The 14,279-nt window shown below is 35.6% G+C and overlaps 3 protein-coding genes across 4 annotated transcripts; 1 reads left to right on the top strand and 2 right to left on the bottom strand.

Moving 5' to 3' along the window:
* Window positions 1-238: 238 nt before the first annotated feature.
* Window positions 239-2,159, bottom strand: LOC106428811. The gene is made up of 7 exons (XM_013869562.3): window positions 1,892-2,159; window positions 1,748-1,817; window positions 1,508-1,598; window positions 1,333-1,394; window positions 1,056-1,255; window positions 809-977; window positions 239-698 (listed from the first exon to the last, which is right to left on the bottom strand). Exons 1-7 carry the CDS (start codon window positions 1,937-1,939, stop codon window positions 508-510), a joined length of 831 nt encoding a protein of 276 aa, XP_013725016.1. The 5' UTR covers window positions 1,940-2,159; the 3' UTR covers window positions 239-507.
* Window positions 2,160-3,336: 1,177 nt separating this feature from the next.
* Window positions 3,337-7,659, bottom strand: LOC106428820 (inner membrane protein BB_0250-like). Its single transcript, XM_013869572.3, has 10 exons — window positions 7,648-7,659; window positions 6,911-7,083; window positions 6,754-6,826; window positions 6,565-6,677; window positions 6,397-6,481; window positions 4,110-4,182; window positions 3,957-4,012; window positions 3,808-3,873; window positions 3,660-3,725; window positions 3,337-3,579 (listed from the first exon to the last, which is right to left on the bottom strand). Exons 1-10 carry the CDS (start codon window positions 7,657-7,659, stop codon window positions 3,493-3,495), a joined length of 804 nt encoding a protein of 267 aa, XP_013725026.1. The 3' UTR covers window positions 3,337-3,492.
* On the top strand, window positions 7,393-11,861 carry LOC106428818 (F-box protein At5g07610-like). 2 transcript variants are annotated; one of them, XM_013869569.3, is made up of 4 exons: window positions 7,393-7,695; window positions 7,895-7,984; window positions 10,317-11,474; window positions 11,567-11,861. In XM_013869569.3, exons 3-4 carry the CDS (start codon window positions 10,346-10,348, stop codon window positions 11,596-11,598), a joined length of 1,161 nt encoding a protein of 386 aa, XP_013725023.2. In that variant the 5' UTR covers window positions 7,393-7,695; window positions 7,895-7,984; window positions 10,317-10,345; the 3' UTR covers window positions 11,599-11,861. The 2 variants fall into 2 exon arrangements, with proteins under 2 accessions (XP_013725023.2, XP_022575287.2); XM_022719566.2 differs by lacking the exons at window positions 7,393-7,695; window positions 7,895-7,984 and adding an exon at window positions 8,703-9,156.
* Window positions 11,862-14,279: the final 2,418 nt, after the last annotated feature.

Here is a 14,279-nt window from a genome sequence, read left to right as displayed (position 1 = left end):
GAGAGTACCTAGTTCGTAGGTTCTCGATGATGGGTTAAGAGTAACAAAGAAGCCTCTGCGTTGAGATCTTATGTTCATCTTTTCTTTAGAGACCTTTGAGTACAAATGGTATTAGAACAAGAAAGGTTTATGTCTTTATATGTTTTGCATTCAATTTCTCTTTCTGGTTCTTAAATAATAACATCCAAAATTCCAAAAATTATCAAGGCGCTATTTCTGTGCATACTGGCTTTTAAAGTGTTGAATCACACAAAATTCACATTAGATCAAAGAGTATAGGAACTACAAGGGAGTAGGTGCCGAGAACAAATTAAAGGACAATTAAAAAAACATCTTGAAAAGGACACAATAAGTCTGCATAACCAATGTCAAAGCTAAACAGGGATACAAACATTTCTATAGATACACGAAAACTTCCCTAACTTTTTGACCTACTGAGAAACACCAAACTAAGAAGCCATCAAAGATGATGGCGGAAGTTAAGGGAGGCAGATGTTACATTACCGATCAATCCCGGGGCTTGATGACCCGAGAGACTCGTTCGAAGAAGAGAGGAGTCATACTTGTGTTAAACTTTATAACATCTCTCATCCAGTTGGGCACAACTCTTTCAAATGTCCCCAGCGATACAACATTGTAGAGCAGCTCAGCTTCTTCACCAGTTGAGTTATCTACCAAAGTTAAGCTGAATGATAGACCTGTCATGTTCAAAAAGCCAGGGAGAAAGATTCAAAAACTGATGGATGCTTCATCTTTACCTGAAAGCAAGCATACAGTGTGACATAAAATATATGCCAAAAGGAATTACCGCTTGATGGATGCGAGGCTATAATGCAGACTCGGTCGCCTTCGTTATTAGTTGACAGTTTCATTCCTGTCAATTGTTCGCTAAGAGCTTGGAATGGAGAACCAGCAGAGCTACTTGATCCAACGTCGGCTGTTTTAGAGCATTGTGGTTGAGAAACCAAGAGAGATTCCTTGGAAACAAGAACAAGAATTATTGAGCAAAAGTTGATGACTCAGCTTAAGGAAGATGCAAGGCAATTTATTAATACCGTAGTTGATTTCTGCCGTATGCTAACATGAGGAGATACCATGTCTGTTTCTACCACATCCTCTGTCAGCCTTCTACGTTTCCCCATGCTTCTAGTAGTAACTTGAGGAGCTTCTGGAGTCTTTTGTTTTCTTCCACTTTGAGGAACCCCCTCTGAGATAAGCTCTTTTAGTTTCTCAACTTGCTCCGAAAGTCCCTTGTCTGTTTTAAAAAAAAGTTATGCTCAGATAGTAAAAGGCTCGAGAGCACTCTCCATAACCAGGAATCATCAATCTTACTCTTTTGTTCTTCTTCAGCAAGACGGTTTTGAAACTCCAGACGCTCCTGGTGCCTGGCGGATCTGTGGACCAAAAGACAGCCATTGGTTTTCACATTTCACCAAAAAAAAAAAAAAAAAAAGACTCCATAAGCAAAGTCCAGGGGAAGAAAGATTAACAAAGTAGTAACACATACGTGATTTCAGTTATCTCATCCCTCATTCTCCTTATGCTCTCCTTCGAATTCTGGTCTTCACTTCTCAAATGCTGCGTCAGGGTCTCTGACGCTGCAAAAGGCAAAAAGAGAGTTTACAAGGCAGCTTAGGGGTTCATTGATGCTCTACTCTGTCCTAACTAATTAGCAATTCTAACTTAACGAGAGAGAAGAAAGTAGCAAGTGAAGATGTTAAAGGAAGAGACTTTATGAGAGTGGTACCGTTAACAAAGCGGAGGAACTTCTCTTCTTGATTCAAATTAACCTCATCCAATTCCGAAAAAATCCTCTCCTGGAAGGGAAAAAAAGAGGTTTTTTTTTTGTAAATTCGAAATCCGAATCAGAAATTAAGATCAGAAATGAAACCTTGAGGGTGGTGTACTTGTTGTAGAGCTTGGCGTAGAGAGCTTCCATCTCCCACTAAAGAATCAAAGATAACAATTTGGGGATATAACGACCCGAAGAAGACGAAGCAAAACCCAAGGATTCAAGAAAATTTCCAGACGGTGAGTGACCGCTTAAAACCAAAAACCTAACGCGAACCAAGAAAAGTACTTAATTAGGGATAGGTCTCTTCTACGTCGGGTTTTGATAAAGTCGTTTTCTTTTTCTCTTCTTTAAAGCTTCCTTCGAATTTTTTACTAACAGTCGATTTGGTTTTAGTTTGGCTATCCCACTAATATCCATATATTTATAAAAGCTGATTATATTTAATTATTTATATATCCAAACCATTAAAAATTACAAATTATCACAAATCAAAATATTTTAATTATCTAAACTAGCAAAAATATGTTATATTATTAATTTAAAATAGATGATTAATCAACTAAAGACTATAGAAGTGTACTCAAAATGAGGTTAGTAGCTTTTTGTATTAATCATCTCCTATGTATTAAAAGAAAATCAGTTGTCATTAATGCGTTCACACTATATTTGCTCACTTTCATATTGATTTCAATTGGACTATGCTGACGTGTTGGTTTTCCAATTATTTAACAATTAACGCGTTTACATACTAAGATTTTTATTTCCACCGCAGACAATTTAATGTGTTCACACTTATTTTTTAATCAATTTATTTTTAGTTTCTGCATTTTTAACTTTTGTATTAGTGAACTGAAATATCTCTGAACAACTACATAATAATATCATTTTGAAAGAAAAAAAATATTAAATCATTAAGATTCACATCAACTAAATTGCTGGAATGAGAATGTTTTTAGAAATTAAAAGTTTTGTATCTTGCCGAACTTAATTATGGTTGAAACTTCTTTACACAAATGCAATAAATAATTGTGGATGGTTATGAATTAAGAAAACTAAGATAAAAAAAAACACCATACACAATGTCTGATCTTTAGTTTACCCAAATATTGTTTTTCTTTAGAGAGTTCTTATATCAGACAAAAAATTAGAAACATAATTAGATTGCTAGAAAAACCAGAAATCATAAAAGATTTAAAAGAAAAGAAAATTCGTGAAATCGATCGAAAAACAAAATTCAGGTGTTGAGTAAATAGATCACATTATTTTTTTCGCAACTCTTAACACTTTTCACTTAATTGTATTGTGTTTTTATTATATTTACCAAGATTTTTTATAAGAAAATATACATTATTGGTTATTGACTATGTCAATTTTTCATCATGCCCAACAATATTGAAACGGCGTCCAACGATTTTTATTGGTATTCTTAAAGTATGGTCTAATAACTATGTATGTATGTTAAATAAGCTTAGAATATTTGTTACACATTTATTTTATTTTTCTTTATATTAGTAGAAGAAAATAAGTACGGGTTAAAAAAAAAAGAGAACGGTTTGTTCCAGGAACAAATTAGTTTCAAGTGAATCCTTTTTAAAGATATTACTGCACTATACGTATATACCTTATTTGTTTGGGCTTGCTGAGTATTGAGCTCTTACATTTTCTGTCTATGTATTATACTTAAGTAATGTGGACAGCTAAGTCTTAGGTGTGTAGCGACTGCGAATATAGAGGTACAAAGCCGTGGCTGCAGCCACCATATACGGGAAGATTGTCCATATTCCCTGCAGAAAAGATGGAACCAAAACTTGTGTCAAAGGCTTAAAGCTGTTCGTTCACCTCTGTTGTCTCTCTATATACTTACCACTACAGTTGCTACTGTTGTGACAGCAAACATAGGACGTTCTCGAAGAAGAAACCCAATCACAAGCTGAAATATTTGGACACTATAGTTAGTCTTATGGTTCACATTTTAACGAAGACTGAAATCGAATATAATGAAAAAAATAAACCTGAATTGGAAGAGTTATCAAACCACCGCAGCAAACTCCTGCAAAGAAACATTCTGGAGATATTCCCTGTAAAGGAACATACATGTTAATAGATTTGATTAACCAAAATTGCTACACATGACATGGACTCAGTAGAGGGACAGATTTACAAGTGCTCCGGCAAAGAATGCTGTAGGATTCCTCACTCCCAGCGAAAATATTTCCATTGCATTCAAATTCATAAAACCAAAGAGATGAGTAATACATCACATTCAAGATTCAAGAAAATATTTCCGCTGCATTCAGTTCAGTTTGTAACTTACCAAAACCTGAGAGGTTCCCATATTTTTGGACGGCCTGGGTAATGCCCATCGCTTTCTCTTTACCTATACCCAGCTTTATATTGAAATGTTGAAAAAAAAAATAATCAGCCTTTTGGGATACAACGTTTACACTGAGAGACACTTTGTGTCTTTTGTTAGCGCTGAAAGGCACATTATGATATGAGACACATTGTTGGGATATCTGTCTTTTTGGTGGACACAAAAGCCCTTTAAGGACCAAACCAGATATCTCCTCAATTGGAATAAATGAAAAAGGTGCAAAAGTAAAAGTAGTTGTATAGGTTTTAGAGTCTCTTTCCTGATCGTCGGATCATTTTTTAAAAGAAGATCTAATGGCTCAGAAAAAGCGTATTGGTTTGGCTCGGAATAAATGTTGTTCTTTAAACGTAACTTGTTGTGGGTTTCGTTTTTCAACGAAAGTGAGAGATAAGGCGAGAAGAGATATAAGAGATAGAACTGGCGAAGGGAGCTTCGTTTCGAGTTCCGTCGCTTCAGAATTCATGGTTAGTTTGGTTATGGATGTCTTGTTTGTGGTTGTGGTGGTGTATTCAAAATAGCATCCACATGTAGATTGGGTTGTGGCTAGAGAGGGTGTGGCTACATGGGTGTTGTTGTTGAAACCATGAAGGTGGATTGTGGTTAGAGAGGTTATGGCTACATGGGTGTTGTGGTTGAAACCATGAAGTTGGGTTGTGGTTAGAGAGGTTGTGGTCAGTTTGGCTAAAGTTTCGTGTGTAGGAGATGCCTGTTTTTATTTTTAATACGTGTGGATACGACCGTGGAGATTGTGTGTTTGTGGTTAAAGAAACTTTTTTAGATTTGGGAGTCAGCACAATGGTCGGGGACCCGCAATGGCAATGGCTGGGGATCTGGATTTAGAACCATAATTAGACCTTAGATCTAATACACTCAAAAACCTCAACAATCTAGCTGATATCTTACTTCATGTCAAGAAGTTCTTGCTTTAGTTGGATCAGGTCTTTGTTTTAACCTGGCCTGTTTATCTGCCAAAAGGGCCAACTCTTCGGAGTTTGCTTTGCCAACCCATTTGAAACATGGTCTGTAACGAAAGAACCTTCTTCCAGGGTTTTCTTTAGACTTGAAAGTTAGTTGGACTTTGTTGATGTAGGGGAACTAAAAATTTGTATTTGTGGCTAGAAGGGTGCTGTTGTTGATACCACGAAGATGCATGAACTATGTTTTTATACTTGTGGACAGGACGGAGTGTATTTTTTGGTTGTGGGTTAAGGAGTGATTTTTAATTGGTCGTGGATGTTATGTTTGTGGTTCGGTGGTGTATTTAAAATATCATCCACATTGAGGTTGGGTTGTGGTTAGAGAGGCCGTGGCTACGGGGGTGTTGTTTTTGATACCACGAAGATGGGTTGTGGTTAGACAGGTTGTGGTCAGAGAGGTTGTGGCTAAAGTTATGTTGGTAGGCGATGACGAATTTTTTTTTTATACATGTCGATATGATCATGGACGCTTAGCAGTGGTTACAATATAGATGTGGTCATGGACACGTAGTAGTGGTTGGTGAGTGGTGTTTTTTGCGGGAATCTATCAGTTGCGAAAAACCTTTCGGGGGAGGCGGATATCAACTGCGTTATCTGCAAAGTATTAAATAAAAAGCGAAATTTTAGGGTTTGTTGCGAGCAGACGGAATCAATTAGTTTATATGTGGGAAGAGTGAATCAAGAAGTTTAAGAAGAGAGATCTAACCTTCCATTTGGAGTTTATCTGAGAAACGATAGAACCGCAAAAACCCAGAACTTCGAGGTCGAGACACTGAGTGCGAGATGATGATAACGCGAAACACAGACCCTAATTTGGTGAGGAGAAAAAGCAAATCAAAGAGATGAGGGTTGGGAAGGTGAGATTTGGGTCGAATTTCAGATTGTGATTTTTGGATCTAGAAGATGTCGCTGGCTAAAGGAATTAGGGTTCATAGGTTTTGGAGAAGATTAACAAGAACCGTAAAAATGGAAAGAGATAAGGTAAGATATGGTTTTGTAAAAAGTTAAAAATAAGGAATCGGTTTTCTAGTTTTGAATTGGTTAACAAGATTGGTTAGTTGGGTGAGTTTTCTAGTTAACTAAAGATGTTTCTTAGTTGAGGGTTATATTAGTAAACTTAGCATAAGAAAGTGGGTTGTAGCATAATGTGTCCCTGAGTGAAATTGTAAACACAAAATGTGTCTCTGAGCGTAAAAATTTCAATTTTACCCGGAGAATAACAAGAGTGGATTTCACCTAAGGGAAGTAACCTTTGAACAAACATCATCTGATGATCCACTTTGTCTGAAGAGCTTCCCTAGGTAAAACGGTATCATATCGCTTATACAAACTCCCCTTTTCAAGTTGCCACCAAAAACATCAAAGAAGAACCATTGAAGGTATTATGTTGTTTTAACAAAGAGATATTGCATCTTTACCAGTAAACCCAAGATACAGTAGACATTATATAAGGAGCATTCCGAGAGAAAGACTCAGCAAAAGATTGCCACGTCCCATCCAGAGTTAACATTCTAGCCAATGTTATCCCAACCTGCACTCAACATTTCATCAAAAATGAAAAATCTGATTAGCATAATCCAACATTAAAACATTAATGCACCACAGACCCAAATATTTAGCGCCTCTTCGCTGATAAAAAGCCCGAATCCAGCCGCCATTAGCAAGCAAAAGTAAACCCATCTGTAGAAAGAAATACACACTGAAACAGCTAAAGGGGTACGATCAAGTTCACGTAGTTTTGTAGATAACTGTTACATTCATTACCCGGGTGCGCTTGCGGGAATTACGAATCTGTTTCCAAACGCATTGACTGTAAAACCAACTGAAGATGAAGCTTTGGCCAGACTCTTAACCTCAAAAGGTGCACCACTACTAGCAGAGCCTTTCAACGTTACACATATTACTCTCTTTTTTTCAGAAACTCTTGTGCTTTTATCCTACAGTTAACTAATCTACACTTAAGACTTAAAATTAAGGTCGAGTTTTGAGAATAGAGTTTCAAATTTTAAAAAATGAAAAAATAAATATTAGTTTTTTTCAAAATAAAAAAAAAGTTATTTTAATCATTTTTTAAGACTATTTTTGTGACAAAAACTTAGAAAGAACTATTTGAAAGAATTACTCATTTAAAATTTCAAATATATATTTTGGATTAAAATATTCGAGATCGATCGAAAAGCGCAAAGATTCAAAAAGTTCAAGTTTAAATTATCCGATTCGAAACCGAACAGGGTCAAGCTCACCCTTAGAAGTTAGAACGGGGATATATCCGAATTCCCAAATCCCAATTAGATTCTAGGGATCAAAAGCTTAAATAAACAGACGTCGCCACTCTAATCTCAGAATCAGCAACACGAAAAATTGATTCTTCTTCACTCTCTTAGCAAACACGTGTTCTTCAACATCTCAATTTTCACGGAAAAGAAAGTAAAATACGAGAACAAAAATAGATTCCTTTGCCGTCATGAAGAATGTGTTTCCGTTTCTGGACGCTCTCTCACTTCGTTCCGCATTAATCTCTCGCCGTTGTCTCGTCACGTCTTTATGTGGTAAGAGATGGTGTTTCTTTGCCGTTTTCTGATTCTGAATTCGTTATGATTCGATCGTTACAGAGGTTTAGCGATTGATGATGAAAACCAGATAGAATTAAAATTATTGATCGTGTTGCTTATTTGATGTGATCATGGGTGACTAATTCATGGATTTGTTGCTAAATTATTAAAATTTGTGAATTTTCGTTTTCAAAAGGGGGAGGAAAGCTTTTGATGAAGGAGGGTCACGGCTGGAAGAAGATTATGAGTTTGTTGATTGTTGCTGAAGCAGAACACACCTCACAAGGTTAGTTGGTTTCTTGGTCTGGGTCTACTGTGTTCACATGCATTGATTTGACATAAGGGATATAAGAAAATATATATTCACACACATTGATTAGTGTGTACTAGAAAGAATTGTATTCTACATGAGGACTACTTCTATGCCTAATATAGAACGAGTCTCATCTGTTCTGCATGCCTGTCTTGAGTGGGACTTGCTGCTCTATATGAAATCAAATGGGACTTTTTCTCTTAAATTTCTGAAAACTATCCTTTCTGAATTTAAATAATTGATTTTTTGTGCAAAATGGACCCATTAATTAGACATCTAACTAGGCAACAAATAAGTTTTCTTTGAGCTTTTTTTTCTCGCCACTTTTTCTTTTAAGATGTGCATTTTACCAGTCATTGTTGCTATTCCTAGAGTCTGCATTTTCTGAATTCTGTATTTTGGAAAATGGCAGAATGCCCACTCTAATATTTTTGTGGGAGGGTTCAATTCTAAATCATTGCATGTATTAGATTGTACTCTGTTGATACACTATATTCCAGTAGGTTGAAATATCAAATTGTCCACGAGAATAAAATTCTTCTTACTTAAATAGACTTGCAAACATTTCCTCTCGTCAAATCTTAAAACAAAATTATTTAGCAACTAAATTAAAGCCGTTGACGGAGTTAATACTTTTGAACACTTTCAATTGTTCCCTCTAGTCAATATCCAAAAAAGCAACAAGTCAACTACAGTTTCCGACGAGTTTCGAGTATATAGTAACTCTATTATGGTATTCAATATGTTTATATGTGTATCTAAGATCTTTTTGTGAATGCAAACAAAGTTTCCTATTAGAAGTTTAGACAAATAATGTTTAGTATATAAAACGATGTTCACCAACTCTGATTAGTACGAGATTTTTGGAAAAGAGCCCAATAACAAAGCCATGCGGTCTTACCTCTTAAGCCCAAAGTGGACAATATCGTATTAATCGGCTGATATGGGCTCGAGAAAACCCAACAGATCTGAATTTTGCAACATGATAATTTGTTAGATTTGTTTCCTTTGGTTAGGATTAGGTATGATCATTTATATGTGGTTCTGATTCTTTAAAGATATGTAACAGACGCCGATGAAACAATTATTTTGATTCCGTGGCGACGGATTTTGCTTCTGCAACAAATTCTTGATTTTGCGTTGGTGTATAATGATTCTTCTCTCTCGATCTAACAATAACTTATTTATTATCATGACATTATAATTTTCTATGCGGTTTAGAAAACAATACCCATTGGTTTTAGAAGGCTTAGGCCCTAGGCGCCGCCGCCTAGATCGGTTTTTAGAACACTGGTTTAGATCATATTTCTAGGCTCTTTGTTTTTTTTTCAGTTTTTCCTTATGCATAGATATGGAAGAAGGCTTTGATGCATTTTCTTCTCTATTAAGCCCTTTGCTTGGTTCTGATGGGTGTTTGGTGTTTGTTAGCTCTTTTTTGGTCTTTATCTGATGGATACCAAGGGGTAACTATGTTTTAGAAGGCTTAGCGCTTAGGCGACGCCATCTAGAACGCTTTTTAGAACACTGATTTAGATCATATTTCTAGGCTCTAGGGATTAGTTTTCAGTTGTTAGAAATTATCATTTTAAGTTCTCATGCATAGATATGAAAGAAGGCTTTGATGCATTTTCCTTTTGCTTGGTTCTGATGGGTGTTTGGTGTTTGTTAGCTCTTTTTTGGTCTTTATCTGATGGATACCAAGGGGTAACTATGTTTTAGAAGGCTTAGCGCTTAGGCGACGCCATCTAGAACGCTTTTTAGAACACTGATTTAGATCATATTTCTAGGCTCTAGGGATTAGTTTTCAGTTGTTAGAAATTATCATTTTAAGTTCTCATGCATAGATATGAAAGAAGGCTTTGATGCATTTTCCTTTTGCTTGGTTCTGATGGGTGTTTGGTGTTTGTTAGCTCTTTTTTGGTCTTTATCTGATGGATACCAAGGGGTAACTATGTTTAGAAGGCTTAGCGCTTAGGCGACGTGTTCTAAAACACTGATTTAGATCATATTTCTAGGCTCTAGGGATTAGTTTTCAGTTGTTAGAAATTATCATTTTAAGTTCTCATGCATAGATATGAAAGAAGGCTTTGATGCATTTTCCTTTTGCTTGGTTCTGATGGGTGTTTGGTGTTTGTTAGCTCTTTTTTGGTCTTTATCTGATGGATACCAAGGGGTAACTATGCTTATGTATGAGTAGTTAGCAGTTGTGTGCTGCTCACAGTCAGATAAATACACATACATGTTGCAAATACATTTGTTTCTGAAACCTTCTTTATGGGCTATTCGATGTTTTTTGTCCATGCAGAGCCTTAGCAACAAGAAGCAAACACAAAAATGGTCGAGACGCGAGCTCAGCATCGAAGGCGAGTGACATCACAGACATGGGGTAAGGTAGAAGGTGCCGAAGATGTGTTTCATGACATCTTATCTCGACTGTCAGTAAGGTCTATCCGTTCATTCAAAACGGTTAACAGATACTGGCATGCCTCAATTAGCAACAAACATTTTGCTACAAAACAGCTAGCTCAGTCGAGAAAGAAGCCCTCATACATAGCTTGTCCTAGAGCAGACAAGGCTATGAAGTTGTACTTGTTGAAGCCAGGGAAGTTCAACTATCGACACCATGCTACAGTTGATCCTCCGGGAAGAAGCGCCGATCACAACATGCACATGATAGCATCGTTCAATGGATTAGTATGCTGCATCAACCAACTCTCTGATGAAAATGAAGATCATCAGATATGGATTTGCAATCCCTCTACTGAAGAGACTATGCTTCTTCCTCAAGGCAGACCATCTGTTTGGACTGAACCAAGTATTGGAGTTGCATATGGTCCTGACATTAGCGACTACAAAATTTTCAGCATATTCTGTGTGGGCAAGAGAAACGCTGGAAAAGGGGATTATCTCTACGAATGTGAGGTGTATTCATCTAGCAGTGGTGCGTGGAGGGGCATCGGCCCTGTGCTTCATCTTCCAATGTATGTTTGCTTCAGTCCACACAGATCCGCTCATGTCTTTGCAGGAGGGAAGATCTACTGGCTGGTTTCTCTGGACGATCCTGCAGGTATAATGCTCTCTGTGGATATGGAGGAGAACTTCGAAGTTATGGAGCTGCCTTACTATTCAACAGACCTGCGTTACGAAGACAGGATAACAGTTACGACGTATCTGATAAACCTGGGAGGATCTCTGTCACTGGTAGTTCTACATGTGGGTTCCTTTGACGTATGGGAGTGGAAAGAAGCTAGTTGGGTACTTGTAATCGAAGATTATTTGCCATTCATGCACTTTTGTGAAATTGTATTATTCATGACCTCGTTAGAGAAGGAGATCCTGTTTGTGACTGAGTCGCGCTTGTGGACTTATCATTTGGATACTAGAAAGTGGAAAAAAAGGGGCAGGCCTCCTACTCGATTTACGAATCCTGCTATCTTCCCCTTCACCGAAAGCCTTCTTCCATGTAAGCTCTCTGTCTTTAAATACTAAATGTAACGATTTAAATGTTTCATTCTTGGTTTCTGATACAATGTGATATGTTGTTTCTTGAGGCAGGCAATGGAGGGGTGAGGCTAGAAGGAAGGTGAAGAAGAGTACTTATCATCTCTGGCTTGTTGGTGGTGCTTTGATTTATCTTGCAGAGGCTGTGTGTTTCTCACTGGATAGATACTCTTTTTATTTTTCCGTTCTAAAACTTTTCATTTCGTTTAAGGTTTCTGGTGAGAAGCTGACTATTAGTGTTGTTGTGGCACTCTGTTTCCATTTGTTTCTTACTTAAGATTCTGAAATGTGCTTTCTTATTACTCAGAATAACATCCAGTATTATCAACCTGTTACGGTTTTCTAAATTCTTTTTTTTTTTTTGCTAAGTTGACTGATTACAATCACTTGCAAAACCATATCTATTTGACTGACTTCCTGGAGCTTTCGTTCATATGTTTTCATGATGGTTCACTTAAATGTATATCAATTCAACGGTTGTTCATATTCAACGACACATCTTCTCATGCCGATTTACCCGACAAATCTTTTCCTGTCAAAATTGAATGTGTAATGACGGAAATGGTTTGGACCTTTCCTCAAACCTTGCGGATTCTAATTTGGACCTTTCATTTAGATGATATCATGATGGTTCGTTTGGACCGATTTAATAATTGGACCAAAGTCAACTACACTGTTTCTCATGCCTATTTACTTGACAGGTTTGGTCGCACTCAGACGCTCCAGTCAGTGAGGAGCCTCAGTTATCATAAAAAAAATTCAACGTGACAAATAATTCATGTCACTTCTACAAAAAAACAAACAGTATATGTAGGCCTTGTCCTGAAATAATTTTGGGATGAAAACAGGAACAAATTATAAGGTTAAAAGTTAAAAATAACAAGAAAAAAAATTGGTAATAAGGTCATAATATTCACAATCTCCCCCCCTTTTTTAAAAACATTCTTCATCACTAAAGATTTTCGTAAAAAAAGGTGGCAAAAATTAACATATTTTAAACCGGGTTGGAAACAAATGCTTAATCCTTTTAATTTATAGCTTCTTCCGAGTTGGTAATGAGTTCATAGTCGATTTCTTTTTTAATGAGGGTTGGTCTCATGTTTCATGTACCCTCTTTGCTTAGAGTAGCAGTGGCAATAATGTTCACTGTTGAATCTCAAAGTTGATGGATAGTTTGTGCAAATTTATATCTCAACTCGAAAAATGTTTATTTGTGGGAGTGCGTCACTGTGTGACATGGTAAGATGAAACATAAGATAAGAGTTGTAACCGACAAAATTCATTTTCATTTTGAAGATAAATATTTGAAAAGACTCAAACTTTTCACTACAAGCTAGTTTTCTACGGACGATTTCGTCGGAAATCTGTCGGAATAAGCCATTTCCGATAAATTTCGGACGAAAATAGTCGTCGGTTATAACTCGTCGGAAATAAAAATTTCGTCGGAATTTCGTCAAAATTTCTGATGAATTTCCGACGAAATCCGATAGACATATTTCTGACAAAAGTCCGACGGATGAAATTCCGATGAAACTCCGACGAACAGAATTTCGACGAAATTCCGATGGATAGATTTTCTGACGAAATTCCGACAGACAGTTTTCCAATGAAATTTTGACGGACAGATTTCCGACGAAATTTCGACGGACATTAAAATTATTTTTAAAAAAATTAAAACAGATTTTATTCAAATATTTATAATAACTATTTTTAATTCATGAAATATATATAAAATTTAAAAATTAGATAAACGTTTTTTAAGATAATTATGTTTTAAAAATCTTTATAATAAATATTTCTAATTCTTTATATATATAATTAAAATTAGAAAAACGTTTTTGTAGTATAAGTTTTTTTAAAATCCTTTATAATAAATGTTTTTATAAATTTTTAAAAACATAAAACGGTTTTTATAAATTGATAATATTTTAAAACAAAGAGCAAACGTTTTAAAATTTTAAAAAACTTTTTGTAATTGAAACCTTTTTCTAATAACTGAAAAATATTTTAATTAAATCTAAAAAAAAACACAAAAACATTTTATAGATTGAAAATTATTTTAAAATGGTGAAAAAGGTTTTGATAAATTTTAGAAACCAGAAAACGTTTTATAAATTACAACAAACTTTTAAATTTTTTTATAGAAACTAAAAATGTTTTATAAAAAAGCTTAAACGGTATATAAAATTATAAAAACGTTTTTGAAACAATAAAAGATAATAAAAACTTGAAAACATATATATATATATATAAATAAAACTTTTCAATAATTATAAATACACAAAAAATGTTCTTATAAAAATGTTTAACCTATAATTTCTAAAATCTTAACATCTAAAAGTTTCAATCTACATACAAAACAACAACCTAAAACAAAATCTAACAACATATAACTCCTAAAACTATCAATTCTATCCTAAATCTTCAGATTCAAAACCTAAAATCCACAAATCTAACATTCCAACCTAAAAAAATGTAATCTAAAGAGGGGTTTAGATGACTTACATGATTGGGGAAAAGATTTGGGGGATTTGGGGTCGGAGTTACACATTTGTGAGAGAGAGAGAGGAATAAGACTGCAAAAATTGCAGAGGAGAAGAGAAAAAATGAGGAGGAAGAAGAAGGGTGGGCTTATGTATTAAAAATAAACCGACGAACAGTTTCTGTCGAAATTCAGTCGGTTCTATTTTAAGCGGCTAATCACATAAATTTCGCGAATTTTCTTCCCGGGTAAAGTGAAAAATTTCGACGAAATACCGACGAAAAC

The sequence above is a fragment of the Brassica napus genome, assembly GCF_020379485.1.
Source record: "Brassica napus cultivar Da-Ae chromosome A5 unlocalized genomic scaffold, Da-Ae chrA05_Random_43, whole genome shotgun sequence".
Lineage (NCBI taxonomy): Eukaryota > Viridiplantae > Streptophyta > Magnoliopsida > Brassicales > Brassicaceae > Brassica > Brassica napus.
Note: the sequence above shows the minus strand (reverse complement) of the source record. Positions and strands in the feature narration are given on the sequence as shown.

Excerpts from the sequence above, each read along its gene's own strand:
- LOC106428820 (XM_013869572.3), bottom strand. Across the intron at positions 6,678-6,753 it reads AAGAGGCGCTAAATATTTGG|GTTGGGATAACATTGGCTAG; the intron begins GTCTGTGGTGCA and ends TGTTGAGTGCAG. Across the intron at positions 4,183-6,396 it reads CAGATGATGTTTGTTCAAAG|CTGGGTATAGGTAAAGAGAA; the intron begins GTTACTTCCCTT and ends TTCAATATAAAG.
- LOC106428818 (XM_013869569.3), top strand. The coding sequence starts at position 10,346 with ATGGTCGAGACGCGAGCTCAGCATCGAAGGCGAGTGACATCACAGACA. Across the intron at positions 11,475-11,566 it reads CACCGAAAGCCTTCTTCCAT|GCAATGGAGGGGTGAGGCTA; the intron begins GTAAGCTCTCTG and ends TTCTTGAGGCAG.
- LOC106428811 (XM_013869562.3), bottom strand. The coding sequence starts at position 1,939 with ATGGAAGCTCTCTACGCCAAGCTCTACAACAAGTACACCACCCTCAAG. Across the intron at positions 1,818-1,891 it reads ACAAGTACACCACCCTCAAG|GAGAGGATTTTTTCGGAATT; the intron begins GTTTCATTTCTG and ends TTTCCCTTCCAG. Across the intron at positions 699-808 it reads AGCCTCGCATCCATCAAGCG|GTCTATCATTCAGCTTAACT; the intron begins GTAATTCCTTTT and ends TGAACATGACAG.